Source organism: Pomacea canaliculata, linkage group LG1 (genome assembly GCF_003073045.1).
Source record: "Pomacea canaliculata isolate SZHN2017 linkage group LG1, ASM307304v1, whole genome shotgun sequence".
Lineage (NCBI taxonomy): Eukaryota > Metazoa > Mollusca > Gastropoda > Architaenioglossa > Ampullariidae > Pomacea > Pomacea canaliculata.
Window position 1 is genome coordinate 5,751,442 of NC_037590.1, and position 14,879 is coordinate 5,766,320.

Sequence of the window (14,879 nt, forward strand, 5' to 3'; positions counted from 1 at the left end):
CTGTAACGACGAAGGAGTAACCGTTGTAAAGTGTTTGAAGATTGTAACCAACACCAGACACAATCTCCAGACACGAAACCTCTGAAACCATAGAACCGCAGCAACACCTCGCCAGCGGACCCGGCTTTGGGCAGCATCCGTCAGTTAGGCCCATGTGGTTCCTATGTCCTTTGCCTTGCTCTCTACTGTTGTCTTCCAAACCTGCTTTGGTCTCCCAACTCTCCTCTTCTCCTGAGGATTCCAGTCAAGTGCCTGCCTGGCAATAGTGTCAGCTGGCTTGCGCAGGTTGTGTCCTGTCCAGCCCCATTTGCGCTTTGTGATATCTTGGCTAGTGGCATTCTGGTTGGTTCTTTTCTACAGTAGATGTTGATGTAGATGTTGTTGATGGTGTTTGTCACTCTCCAGGTTTCATAACCATACAGTAGGCGTAGGCTGTTAAAAGCATGCTTGGCCTTGTTGATAATTTGTTTTCTTTGTCAATCTCTCACTGATGCAACAAAAACTCTCAAACCCTGGAGCAAAGCATGTCAGCATCAAATATGTCCAATAAATGGGAACTTAACACTCCTTTCAAAACAAAGCACATGAGCACAGAACCTTCCATTTCACCCTAAGGCCACCTTACCATATCAAAAAAGTTAGTTCTCTACTAAATAACTGTTTCAAACAATTCTCCAAGATCCACATTCATTCTCCTAAGAAACAGACAGAGGCTGTAAGGGAGACAATGCAGTGCTCAAAATCAAAATTAGTATGTTGTATATAAAGCACCAGGTGTATGTGGGCTGCGGGCATTTTCAATCTAAACAAGCCTCAAACCAACAACCTTGTGTGTCTATCTGAGTACATGTCAGCTAAAACCATTGTCAAAAAAACGCTTTTGAGAGTACATTTCACAAACTATAGCAGCTGATTTTTTTTTCTTTTATTGATATTGAACCCACCCAGCAAACACGCAACATTGGCCCAAGCTTGGCCGAATCTTGTGTGTTTGCTGGGCATGTGTAACCTGATGATGTGTTGTTATTATTATTATTGATCAATAGTTTACCCAAGCTTGCCTCAGTTTGTACAAATTTTGGAACAAGATGGCTCCTCCTTTCTGAACAAAATATTCAAGATGGATTGTAAAATGTCAACAATCTACAGACTGTCACCACTCAGCTATGCTGACAGTGACAGTGTCTGCATCGAAGAGCTTTCATCGACATGCTTTCGGATGACAAGAAATAGGTACATGAGCTAAGACTGCGAGGCTTCTGCTTACGCAAAAAATTGCATACAGTACGCATTAAAAGTTCGGAGGACCCCTTCAATTTTCGTCAATGGGGTCCCAGGGGACCCCTTCAAATTTGGGCGAAGAACAGATACAAAATTGGGTAAGTGTAGTGTCTGACATCGTAGCCCAATCTATTGTTGTCGTCTGCTACAAGGTGAGAGTAACTTCCCTTGCGCTGAGATTTTTTCCCTTACTGGGAAGAGTTCCAAGATGTCGTTGACAGCGTGGATAGAATCATCCTCTCAGAAACGGAAAGAAAGTGAGCACCCGAAGTACAGTGAGCATAAGCTCATCACAGATGCTTGCACAGACTTCATGGCACAGAAATCTCGCCGTTTCTGACTAGACATTACAGTGCTTTGTGTGCCTGAAAGGCAGTTGAACAAAGTAGTTGATTTGTTGTTTTTTTTTCAACTTTGTAAAGGGATCCTTTAGAGTTAGCCTGGGACTCCTAAGAGATCTGAAGAAGGAGTCCCTGGGACGCCAAACAATTAAGCCTTAGCAGAAGCCCTGTAAGATGTGTTGCTGTTCTTCTTCTTTTTTTTTTGCTTGTCTTAGCAAGGGTGAATGCCTCGAAACACGAGGACAGGCTGCATCGAGCGAGCGAGGGAGGGAGCACACTGCGACCTGTATGATGCCGTAGTCAGCAGCGGCTTCCATGGCAGCCTCAACTCTCACAAACATCCCCAAACTCTCTACACTGTAGCAGTAGAGGCGATGGACTGAATGTTGATAACTACAGAGCTACAACCGTACTGACATGCTATTTTACTAGTACAGGTAGTCCTCGACTTACGACGGGGATCCGTTCTTAACGCGGCGTCGTAAACCGAATTTCGACGTAAGTCGGATCATACGTTCATACAGTACTGTATCATAATTACAGTACAGTACTGCAAACATTTAGCCTATCCAAACACCTATCCTAACAGAGTACCCTACATAATTATCAATAAACATAAGTACAGTAAAATAGTGTAGTACAGTACGTTTACTAATGAAATACTGTACTGTAAGTGCTGTAACAGTAATAAACAGTGTTAGGTTAGACAGACGTTTCCACAACAAGCCTGTCTCATCCACGTTGAACACTTGTTGAGCACAGTAACCACCCTCCTCAATTATCTTAGCCAATGCATTAGGAAACTCAGTTGCTGCTTTCTCATCAGCACTGGCAGCTTCACCTTGCACTTTAATGTTATGGAAGTTGGGACGATCCTTAAACCTCATTAACCAACCCCTACTCGCCACAAATTCTTCACTTTCACTTCCTTCCCCTTTTCTCTTTTCAACGCCTCAAACAGTCCCTAGCCTTCTCCTGACTGACCATAAAACTCACAGGGATACGGCGTTGATTTTGGTCTTCCAACCAAAGCGCCAATAATCTGTCCGTCTCAGTAATAAGCCCACTACGTTGCCTTGTTATCACTGTCGCTGTAAGTGGGAATGAGTGTCGTAACCACGAAACGACGTAACTCGAGACCGTCGTAACCCGAGGACTACCTGTATTCTTAATACAATGTTATACAACTTTCTGAAAGCCAACGACATACTATAGAGACTGAGCAAGCTGGTTTTAGAGAAAACACTACATGGATTATCCTTCTTTACCTGTAAATGTCACCTGCAACTGTACATAGATCTGCACTGTCTCAGTCTATGTGACTAGGATCTTCTTTCTCCACCACAAGTTTTTCTTCTATCTGAGCATGATGCACAGGATTCTGCTCATTCTTAATTCAACAAGGAGAGAACTGAGAGTGGATCTCCAGTTACTTCCATAATTTTCTTATTACAATCATCAAGAATAGAAAAAAACAACAACTAAGAAATATTATGTATCTTGTTCTAATAAGGTAAATAGTTCAGCAAGCAAACATACTGATGTTATGGTTATAGCAGCCAGCACAAAATTATCCACTTCTTTTATGCACTATTAAGATTGTAAGCGAGGCATATAACACTTCATTCTTCATTGACATGAAAAGGTGCTTTTTTTTAGATTGTACTGAATAATAGTGTTTGATTTACATTACACACATCTTTAACAGGTACCTTTAAGTGGTAAAGTGATCAAAGCTAACAACTTAGTTATTTTGTTTGTTTAATACAAATCATGAAAGAAACTTTTTCCTGAGCCATTTTCTGCTTTCACTTGATTACATTGTTTATTGATGTGACTCTAAGAATCTGTGCCTGTGTGCTCAAAAATACTTTGTGTGGGGTATTCTGTAACTTAAAATTGAAGAAAATTTGTTATAACCCTGAGAAGGCTCTTGTGAGAGGAGGAATGCATGATCCTCACTTACTTTCAAGTAAGGTCAGTGCTGTTACCAAGTCTTTTTACATGTTGCCTGCACTTGATAGCACTACAATTCTTCAGCATTTTCTCTGGTACAAAAATCACTTGTTTCATTCTTTATTTCTTTTCAAATAAATCCAATGTTGTTGCAATGTCAGATGTTATTATTATATACAAGCAAAGAATGTTATAGACCAAAGAAAAAAAGTATAGTGAATCTTGGTTTTTCAAACAAATAAAATATCTTTGTGTACTGACAGGAGTTCATGGAACTTTGAATTATCAAGTGACTTTTTCAATGAGCTTGGATCCTAGAGGCAGCTTTACACACTGTACACATGACTCTCAACAATATCAGCATTTTTTATTACAAAAACCTCTTTCTCTAATTAACAAATCTACTTTTATTTTTTTAATAGCTTTCAATCAAACTTAGGATGCTGATGATGATGCACCCTGACATGCTATTTGACATTAGCAACAGCAACGTTAAACACAATACTTAGCAAACCACTAAAAGGCATGCTAGATTCTAATAGTGTATAAAAGATAATAAAATCATTAAAATCATGTGTGAAGCAAGAAGACCTGATGTGAAAATGCTCTAAACTCAAGTTGCTCTTTCAAATTATTGATCTTCAGATGAAAAATTAACACACAGACTGCACTAGTGAATTTAGTCGCCACTTCTTCGTGCATAATGATTTTTACTGATATCAGTAAGCGTTTTGTCAAATAGCCTGGTCTGGCAACTTGAAAACAACTTATTACACCGCTTACCCGTGAGGTCTCTCATCACTCTCACACCATATGCTCGTTCACAAATGATCTTATAGCAGCTTTATGTACACTGCACTATTGATCTTTAATATAACTGTGGGTCAGTAAATGCCTTTACAAATAGTCTCAGTGCCTAAAAGCAGCTTTACATAAGATAAGATAAGAGATAAGAGATAAGAGAATACTTTATTGATCCCTAGAGGGCAATTCAGTTGCAGCTCGATTATATATATATTAAACCCACAGGCAGTCGTGTTGCAGTCAATCATACCAGCTCGATTAAAGTCATACATGATCGCATGCACATCACATTCATAATCCATTCAAAAGTCTGACGGCTGAAGCAACAAAAGACAGCCGCAGTCGGTTTGTCCTGCATGCAGGCATACTATATCGGCGACCTGATGGGAGCTGGACAAGTTCACCCGACAGAGCATGCCTGGCATCACGAAGGATGGCAGACACTTTCAGAAGAGTCCTCCTGTTATACAGATCCTGAAGAGAACTCTGGGTGGATCCAACGACTTTGGAGCAGGTGGATACCACACGATGTAGGCTGCTCTTGTCCTTCACCGATAAATTATTATAGAAACAGATGAACGAGAAGGACAGCACGCTCTCTATATGTGATCTGTAAAAAAGCTGAAGAAATTGGGGGGAGACAGAGAAAGACCTCAGCTTCCGTAGGAGGAAGAGGCGTTGTTGAGCCTTCTTCACGACAGCTTGAGTGTTGACATCCCAGCAAAGTCGCCTATCGAAGATGGTGCCCAGGTATTTAAAAGCAGAAACAATTTCCACCTCCTTGTCATGGATGACACAGACGGGACATGGTGGAGAATTCCGACGGAAATCAAAGACAATCTCCTTCGTCTTACTCACATTAAGTTCTAGAAAGTTGTCATCGCACCAAACAATGAATTCTTCCAAAGCAACACCGTGAGTGTGCACCGGCCCGCTAAGGAGAGACAGCAGTGCAGTGTCATCAGAGAATTTGACAAGATGGTGACCCTCATGACTACTGCGACAACTGTTGGTATACAGGATAAACAGAAGGTACATGATCTTTTGAAAGCTATATAACATACAGTAGACAGTTGACATCTCTCATCACTCTGGGCCAGCATGAGTCCTTTTAAATGATTGGATCACTTAAATGTAGCTTTATAAAATCTGAGCTACTTAGTTTTCACATCAATGTGCATGAGCACGTGGCCTTTTAAATTGCTTAAGCGTAAAAAACTGTTTTTTCTAGGTTACTCACTACTATGGACCAGCATGTGCCTTTTCAAATGGCTTGAGCGCTTAAATGTAGCTGCACACAAGCTGCACAGATAAGATTTCACATCACTGTGTGTGAGCATGTGTTCTTTTAAATGACTTGAACACTTAAATGTAGCTTTACACGAACTGCACTGGATAGGTTTCACATCACTGTGTGTGACCATGTGTTTTTTTAAATGACTTGAACACTTAAATGTAGCTTTACACGAACTGCACTGGATAGGTTTAACATCACTGTGGACCATCATGTGTTGTTTTAAGTGCTTTGAGTTCTTAAAAGTAGATTTACACAAAGTACACTGGTAAGATCTCTCATCACTGTGGACCAGCATGTGCTGCTTTAAACAGCTTGACCTCTTAAAGACAGCTTTACACAAGCTACACTGATGAGATCTCTGATCACTGTGGACCAGCATGTGCCCTTTTAAACTTCTTGAGCAATTAAAGGAAGCTGGACACAAACTGCACTGGATAGGGTTAACATCACTGTGGACAATCATGTGCTGCTTTAAACCGCCTGAGCTCTTAAAGGCAGCTTTACACAAAGTACACTGGATGGGTTTCACATCACTGTGGACAAGCATGTGTCTTTTTAAGTGGCTTGACCTCTTAAAGGCTGCTTTACACAAGCTACACTGATAAGATCTGTCATCACTGTGGACAAGCATGTGCCTTTTTAAATTTTTTGAGCACTTCAAGGTAGCTTTACACAAACTGCACTGGTGAGGGTGAAGTTGCACATCACTGTGGGTCTGATTCTCTTGATTTTCTGCATTAATATCCATAACCTCATGAGCATTACACCTATGAACACTCATTTCTTGACATTTCTCATTACTGTCATTCTGCCATATTGCAGGTCTGTCTGTCTCAATCTTCTCCTTTTGACTACCTTCTTGTTCTTCTTTAGTCACAATCTGCTCTTCTGTCTTTATTCTATGTACAAAATCTTGCTCAGGTTTAATTGAACAATTGGCACACTGAAAGTGGTACTCCAGTTTCAAAGTGCTTTCACACTTGCAGTCTGACTGCTCAATGTGTGTAGCATGCTCTAGTTTGACTATATTACTAGGATCTTTTTCTTGCTTAAAAAGAAGGTGCTCTTCTGTCTTTGCACCACGCACAGAATTCTTGTCAGGATCCTGCTTAATTGAACAAGTGACATCTTGGGAATTAAACTCCAGTTTTACACCTGGCTCATGTTTCCAGATTGACTGCTGAAGCTCATATTTGATGAGATCCTCTACAGAGCTCGGTTCATTCTTTATGCTGGGCATACATGGGACCTGGACTTGATTGTTTATGGCTGACATAGCTTCCTGTTCCTATTACTTTACGTTTGAGTTTTCTTGTTTAAATTAGACTGAATTACCACACAAGGTGTCAGCTCCTTTAACTCCTGTGTCTCAGTTCCTGGTGCTATAATAAAAGCCTGCAATATACAATGCAACACTAAGTTAATTATATCTTACTTCTTTTATCCTTCCTGTTGATATTTCTTCTGTCAAATGTAGAATTACACAGGTATAAAATAGTACATTTGTAAGTAAATGTCAAAATACCCTGTCTTTTTATGCATACTGAAAACCTACTTAATTTTCCAAGATTATTTTGTGACCTGGAAGAAAATACTGCTTTACAGCTAAAAAATTCAAATTACATTTGATATTTGGGCATGACAACTAAATTCACATTATAATAATATGGTAGTATGGGGCATCGTAGGATGAAACGTAGCACGCACATCCACGCACACAGGGAGGGTACAGGCTGGCGATGGGGGGTAATCACTGACAGGGTGACGACACCGTAATCGAAGGAGAGCGGGAGGGGGACGACAGGTTGTAGGTGCGCGGGTGTGTTTGGGAGGAGTGGAGCGTGAAGGTCGGGTGAAGAGGCGGGTGATCAGTTCGTGAGGAGACAGCGAAGAGGTGGGAGCACATTCCACAGAGAGAGCTAGTGTGTTGTGTAGTTTCGCCATAGCCAGCACCATCGACTGGCGTTGGAGTAAATGATCTAGAACCCACGAAAGTGTTGTGTTTTGTGGTTGTGGAAGGATTGGGGGAAGAGAATCGCATCTTACCCTCATAAAGGAATCAAATACATATTCATTAACTTAAACCAAAAAGTAGAATTTGTAACTGCAGTTACCAAATATTTCTTAACAAAATATTTGCAGCAAATTGTATATTTTATTCATAATTTACCACGTACATCACTGGCATCACTAATAATTTCTAGCATGGAAATGTAAATGGTTATAATAACTATATTAAAAATGAAAAATTTTCAAATTTATATTATTTCTTTCAACTGAAAATGCACTAAAATAGTATCCTTGTTTTGAATTTTTCATGGTTTTTACAATCCTTATAAAATGAAATCATTTTCATGGTCAGTTGCAAAGGTAGTATCATTTCATGCTCCTCTTCAGTTACCATTCTGAACATATCGCGGAAAAAAACAGTATAACTAAGCTATATAATCGTTGAAGTGGCGGACTACGTTGCTACACATACTAGCAGGATAGACCGTTGAGCGAGACTCGACGTTGAAGCGAGGCATGCTCATGCGTAGAAACTATGGATCTTCTAGTGTTGCTGAATGGATTAGCAGACATGTTCGTGGTATTTTTCTAAATCAAAACCAATAATAAAGCATGAGTTGCAAGTGTTTAGCTTTTTCGTGTTATTATGACCTGAATTTACTCTTTAGCAGACGATCAAACACCCACTCGCGCAGGGATATCAAACGAAAATAGTCCACTATCCACATCACTTGCAAGCTATAATAATTTGAACTTAAAAGTTTCATTTGTTAAATTTAAATTTGTAGTATTTTTTTTTTTCTTGTAAGGTTCAGTACATTCTCTTTGACATGTCTCTCTTCAACACCGAGTCTTGCTAGAACGGCAGATATGAATTTCAGTTCTTACCTGGTGGCACACTGTAGCCAACACGTCAGCACGTAGGGGTGGACTAGTCGCCTGTCTCCACTCTCACTTCCAAATAACATGAGCTCCTCTCAACTGTAAAGCTACACTACTTATTCTATCCCCGTAGAATCTTCTAGCAGCCCTGTATTGTCTACTTTTATGAATGGTAAAAGTTGTGGCTAGAGCAATTAGGTTGGGGAAAACCAACCGCGAACTGGTCCAAGTGGCGCCACCTGGGGCACGGCTGACGCGGCAGCGGTCTCGCTGTCCTATTCAACACCGGTGGCCAGTCGACGGCGATGAAACTCAACGCTGCGATTCACGCACGGCCGGGGGATAATGACAATGACAGTTCCTTATTTATGAAGGGTAAAATAAGTAACAGGGCTTTTTTCCATTTAGCCCTCGCCCTTTACAGGGAAGGAAAATAGCTACATAAATGAAGTAATTAAGCATTATATAAGAACAAAAGTCGTAAACATAAAGAAGGGTGGATATTTACAAGGCGATGGTTAAGAATATATATTTACAAGGTCACATGGAGTTGGGAGGAATCTCTAGAGGCCTCATCTATATGTCTTGTAAGTATTTGGATAGATGGCGTCTAAAGCAGTTCAGGGAGTTTAATTGCTTGAGATGGAGAGGGAGGCTTTTTCCATTGCACGCTTCCCGATAATTTCAGACTTGAGTTGAAGAGGTCTAGTCTAGGAAAGGGGATATTCAGTTTTAAATTGCCACAGTTAATTAATAACAGGGTGTCGCACGAGGCGATCAACGTCCCTTTAGTAATGTCGCTTTGCACACGTCCAAGGGGACGGGAAGAAAGAAACAAACCAAGTCTGGTACAGAGGTCGCAAAACCTCACTTTTCCGGGTGGCGAGCGAGGTAGCGAACGGCTGACGGAGGTGACCTCCGCTTCACTACCTTCAGGCGGATCAACTTCTTATTCTTTTTCCTCCTTCTCCCATTCTTCTTCCGAATCCTCCGCCTTCGTGTGGATAATCTGCCACTGCCCTGTTCAAAAGAGACAACGTACATCACTGACGGTCGTCATACTTCCAGTCATAGATAACGGTCGTCATAGGGGTCAAAATACCGTCTTTGTCCCACAATTTTACAAAAAACAAAAATTGTACTATTGTTACGTCAGTCACAGAAATACCTTTTTACGACAGGTGCTCGAAGTAGAAACATCCGACCTTTACCGCATGTTCTGGCACCTATAGTGCGGAAGCTGTCAGTGACAAAATTAACTGACGAAATTCAATGTATTTATCGCGATGGTCGTCATGACTACAAAGTATAGCTAAGGACAAAGTGTTAAACACGGAGCAGACCGTCTGTCTCAGGCCAATGTTCGTTTGAAGCACTGCGCGTCTCTCAGCCAGATCATGTTTCCATGGTTACGTGCGTGTAAAAAGTCGATACAAAAAAGTTTCATGACAAAAAAAAAAAGTGAAATCATACGGCCGTCATGATTGGACAAAGTCTTTCAGTTTCAAGCAAAATTGTATAAATTCCTTTAAATCTGTTGGTGTTTTTAAGATTCTTAGCAGACATGTAATAAAAGTAGATTCGGACAACCATTTTGTATACATCACTCCTGTCGTCTCGACAAAAGCGATTATCTCGGTGATCAAAGCAAAAACTAATATCTTCTATGTATGGGAATTTTTAAAATGTATGCAGAATATTCGTCTGAGTATAAGTCAGCTAAAAATATTCTCAGAGAAACGCATTTGGGTATAATTTTCAGGAACTATAGCAGTTTTTCTTCAATTATTGTTGATACTGCACACAGGTAACACTGAAGATTATTCTAAGCAGAAAATGCATTTTAGTTAAAGGTGTCAAACACTGAATTATAAGAATTATACCGTAGTTCTAAGACTAGGAATGTACCAGGATATGAGAACCCAATTCTAACCGCACTCTTTCCTGGACTACACTGCTCGCAGCCAAATCTTAAAGGTTTTCGTTAGAATTTACATCGGGTAGGACTTCGGGGCTGCTTAAGGAGTTTGAATGACATTGTGCATCATCTGCTTACTGCTTAGTATGTTGTCCAGAAAATTATCGACGATGACCCCTTCACGGCACTGACACACACACACAGACCCGAATTTTTCCACAGACAGTCGTCCCCCGTCTTGTTAGTGATGTGATCCCCCAACCCACACCCAAACTTGTTTTGTCCTTACACGATGGAATTCTTTACTTTAGCAAATTTTTGGTCAAAGGTCGTGACATAAAGTCAAAAAAATAAGTATAAATGTGACTTCATCTAGAAACAAAATGTAGTTTTTAGTTACAGCGCATCGATCGTTGATGTGAGATAACTCATGTGTAGCTGCGTTAATCAGTTAGCAAGAGTTTGCTCCCCTGTCCTATGTCGCGACTTTGGTCTCCGTTCCGCGCGACTTGCTATACCCGTTATAGCGGTCTAATAGATGTTTGCTGTTATACGTGTTGCTGACGTATTAATGAAAGAGTCAATGCCAGTAGATTAACAAGTGTTTTCACCTCTCTAGTTCTTTTTTAAAAAAATGTAGACACTCCGAATAAGTTTTCCCTTCTGACTCTTATAAACTAGAAAACTGTTAAAAATTGTTTCTATCAGAAAATATTTAAAATAAAATCTATCATATTCAAGCATTTTCATTCCATCTAACTTTCTACAATTTCCTCTTCCCTCGTCATCCGTTTCCTGTCCACAGCAAAAAGTCGCATTTGGTTTGTAGCCCTTTCTACATAAACCAACCTTATAATACTCTGGAGGATTACATTGCTGCTACGAGCTACATGTACATGACATATCCTTAGACGAAGAAGAATCATAGAAAACACGTGCGACTCTCAGACGAACACGTGTAAAGTGAGAGAGAAAGGAAAGCAGTTTGTATCTTCTGGTTCCAAACATCTGAACACTGGGCTGATTTTAATCATGGCCGCTCTCACTTTGATCACAAAAGAGTATCAGCTGACATCACAAAGTAAATGTAGCTTATTATAATTTTTATATTTTTCGGTTTGTGAAGTATTCTTATTCAGAAGTGCAAGGAACGTTAATAAAACAAGGGGCTGTCACAGGTGGCTGCAGTCAAGGCTAATACATCAGAGAACAAAAACAAACAAAAAAGGGAAAACAGAATCGATGATTTTTTTTCAGGAGAAAAAGTTCTTAATAATCGTTGGTGTTAGACAAGGATATTTTCCTAGAACTATTAAAATGAGCACCAATTAAAGATATGGTTAAAATACTAAAATCAAGACTTGCTACATATTAAGAAACAATTGAGAAGAAAAGCACGTGTAACTTGTATTATTGCTAATGCATAGAAATGGTTAGGGTAGCACTATATATTTCTTCAGCATCTTCTCTGGTACAAAAATCACTTGTTTCATTCTTTATTACTTTTCAAATAAATGTTGCAATGTCAAATGTTATTCATATATAAACGCAAAGAATGTTATTGAACAAAGAATAAAAGTATCGTCAATCTTGGCTTTTCAAAGAAATAAAATATCTTTGTGTACTGACAGGAGTTCACGGCACTTTCAATTATCATGTGACTTTTTAAATGAGCTTGGATCCAACAGGCAGCTTTACACACTATACACATGACACTCTCAGCAATGTCAGAATTTGTTGTTAAAAGAAACTCTTTTTCTAATAGAAAAATCAACTTTTTTTAAATAGCTTTCAATCAATCTTAGGATCTGATGATGATGCAACCTGACATGCTATTTGACATTAGCAACAGCAACGTAAAACACAATACTTAGCAAACCACTAAAAGGCATGCTAGATTCTTATAGTGTCTAAATTCTAAAAGATAATAAAATCATTCAAGGCATCACCTCACCAACCACGTTTCGCAAAAACTTAAAACCCATCTGTTTCTTTCAAACCAGTCTTAAACTACCAAGAAACACTTATGTCTATATTTTTTACTTTTAACGGTGTTTTATATATTTGTTCACTTTATTTTTTTCTTCTTCTTTTGTTTTTTTTCTGCGGAATGAGCATTCTTCGGAATCGGATACCTGCGCATTACAAATCGCCATAATCATCATCATCATGTGTGAAGCAAGAAGACCTGATTTGAAAATGTTCTAAGCTCAAGTTGCTCTTTCAAAATTATTGATCTTCAGATGGAAAATTAACACACAGACTGCACTAGTGAATTTAGTCGCCACTTCTTCGTGCATAATGATTTTTACTTGATTTTATTTGATTTTGTCAAATAGCCTGGGCTGGCAACTTGAAAACAACTTATTACACCCCTTACCCGTGGGGTCTCTCATCACTCTCACACCATATGCTCGTTCACAAATGATCTTATAGCAACTTTATGTACACTGCACTATTGAGCTTTAATATAACTGTGGGTCAGTAAATGCCTTTACAAATGGTCTCAGTGCCTAAAAGCAGCTTTATATACATTACACTGGTGAGATTCCACACGAATAAGTAACACCATGTACTGTTTTAAGGTACATCATCTTTATGAAATCTGAGCTACTTAGTTTTCACATCAATGTGCATGAGCACGTGGCCTTTTAAATTGCTTAAGCGTAAAAAACTTTTTTTTCTAGGTTACTCACTACTATGGACCAGCATGTGCCTCTTCAAATGATTTGCACGCTTAAATGTAGCTGGACACAAGCTGCACAGGTAAGATTTCACATCACTGTGTGTGACCATGTGTTTTTTTAAATGATTTGAACACTTAAATGTAGCTTTACACGAACTGCACTGGATAGGTTTAACATCACTGTGGACCATCATGTGTTGTTTTAAGTGCTTTGAGTTCTTAAAAGTAGATTGACACAAAGTACACTGGTAAGATCTCTCATCACTGTGGACAAGCATGTGCTGCTTTAAACAGCCTGGCCTCTTAAAGGCAGCTTTACACAAGCTACACTGGTGAGATCTCTCATCACTGTGGACCAGTATGTGCCTTTTTAAATTTTTTGAGCACTTAAAGGTAGCTTTACACAAACTGCACTGGTGAGGGTGAAGTTGCACATCACTGTGGGTCTGATTCTCTTGATTTTCTGCATTAATATCCATAACCTCATGAGCCTTACACCTATGAACACTCATTTCTTGACATTTCTCATTACTGTCATTCTGCCATATTGCATGTCTGTCTGTCTCAATCTTCTCCATTTGACTACCTTCTTGTTCTTCTTTAATCACAATCTGCTCTTCTGTCTTTATTCTATGTACAAAATCTTGCTCAGATTTAATTGAACAATTGGCACATTGAACGTGGTACTCCAGTTTCAAAGTGCTTTCACACTTGCAGTCTGACTGCTCAATGTGTGTAGCATGCTCTAGTTTGACTATATTACTAGGATCTTTTTCTTGCTTAAACAGAAGGTGCTCTTCTGTCTTTGCACCTTTCACAGAATTCTTGTCAGGATCCTGCTTAATTGAACAAGTGACATCTTGGGAATTAAACTCCAGTTTTACACCTTGCTCATGTTTCGAGTTTGACTGCTGAAGCTCATATTTTATGAGATCATCTACAGAGCTCGGTTCATTCTTTATGCCGGGCATACATGGGACCTGGACTTGATTGTTTATGGCTGACATAGCTTCCTGTTCTTATTACTTTACGTTTGCGTTTTCTTGTTTAAATTAGACTGAATTACCACACAAGGTGTCAGCTCCTTTAACTCCTGTGTCTCAGTTCCTGGTGCTATATAAAAGCCTGCAATATACAATGCAACACTAAGTTAATTATATCTTACTTCTTTTATCCTTCCTGTTGATATTTCTTCCTGTCAAATGTAAAATTACATGGGTATAAAATAGTACATTTGTAAGTAAACGTCAAAATACCCCGTTTTTTATGCATACTGAAAACTTACTTGATGCTCCAAGTTATTTTTATGACTTGAAGAAAATACTGCTTTACAGCTAAAAAATTCAAATTACATTTGATATATTGGGCATGACAACTAAATTTACATTTTAATAATATATGGTAGCATGGGGCATGGTATATAAGTAGGATGGAACATAGCATGCACATCAACCCACACAGGGAGGGTACAGGCTGGCGTTGGGGGGTGGTCACTGACCGGGTGACGACCCCGTGATCGAAGGAGAGCGGAGGTGGTCGACTAGTTACAGGGTGTAGGTGCGCGGGTGTGTTTGGGAGGAGTGGAGCGTGAAGGTCGGGTGAAAAGGCGGGTGATCAGTTCGTGAGGAGACAGCGAAGAGGGGGAGCACATTCCACAGAGAGCGCTAGTGTGTTGTGTAGAGTTTCGCCATAGCCAGCACCATC

General features: G+C 39.6%; 1 protein-coding gene across 1 annotated transcript; it reads right to left on the reverse strand.

Annotated features, from left to right (window-relative positions):
• Positions 1 to 9,520: 9,520 nt before the first annotated feature.
• LOC112577448 (zinc finger protein 808-like) lies at positions 9,521 to 14,185 on the reverse strand. Its single transcript, XM_025220146.1, has 2 exons — positions 13,420 to 14,185; positions 9,521 to 9,591 (listed from the first exon to the last, which is right to left on the reverse strand). The coding sequence occupies exons 1-2, from the start codon at positions 14,180 to 14,182 to the stop codon at positions 9,521 to 9,523; spliced, it is 834 nt and encodes a 277-aa protein (XP_025075931.1). The 5' UTR covers positions 14,183 to 14,185.
• Positions 14,186 to 14,879: the final 694 nt, after the last annotated feature.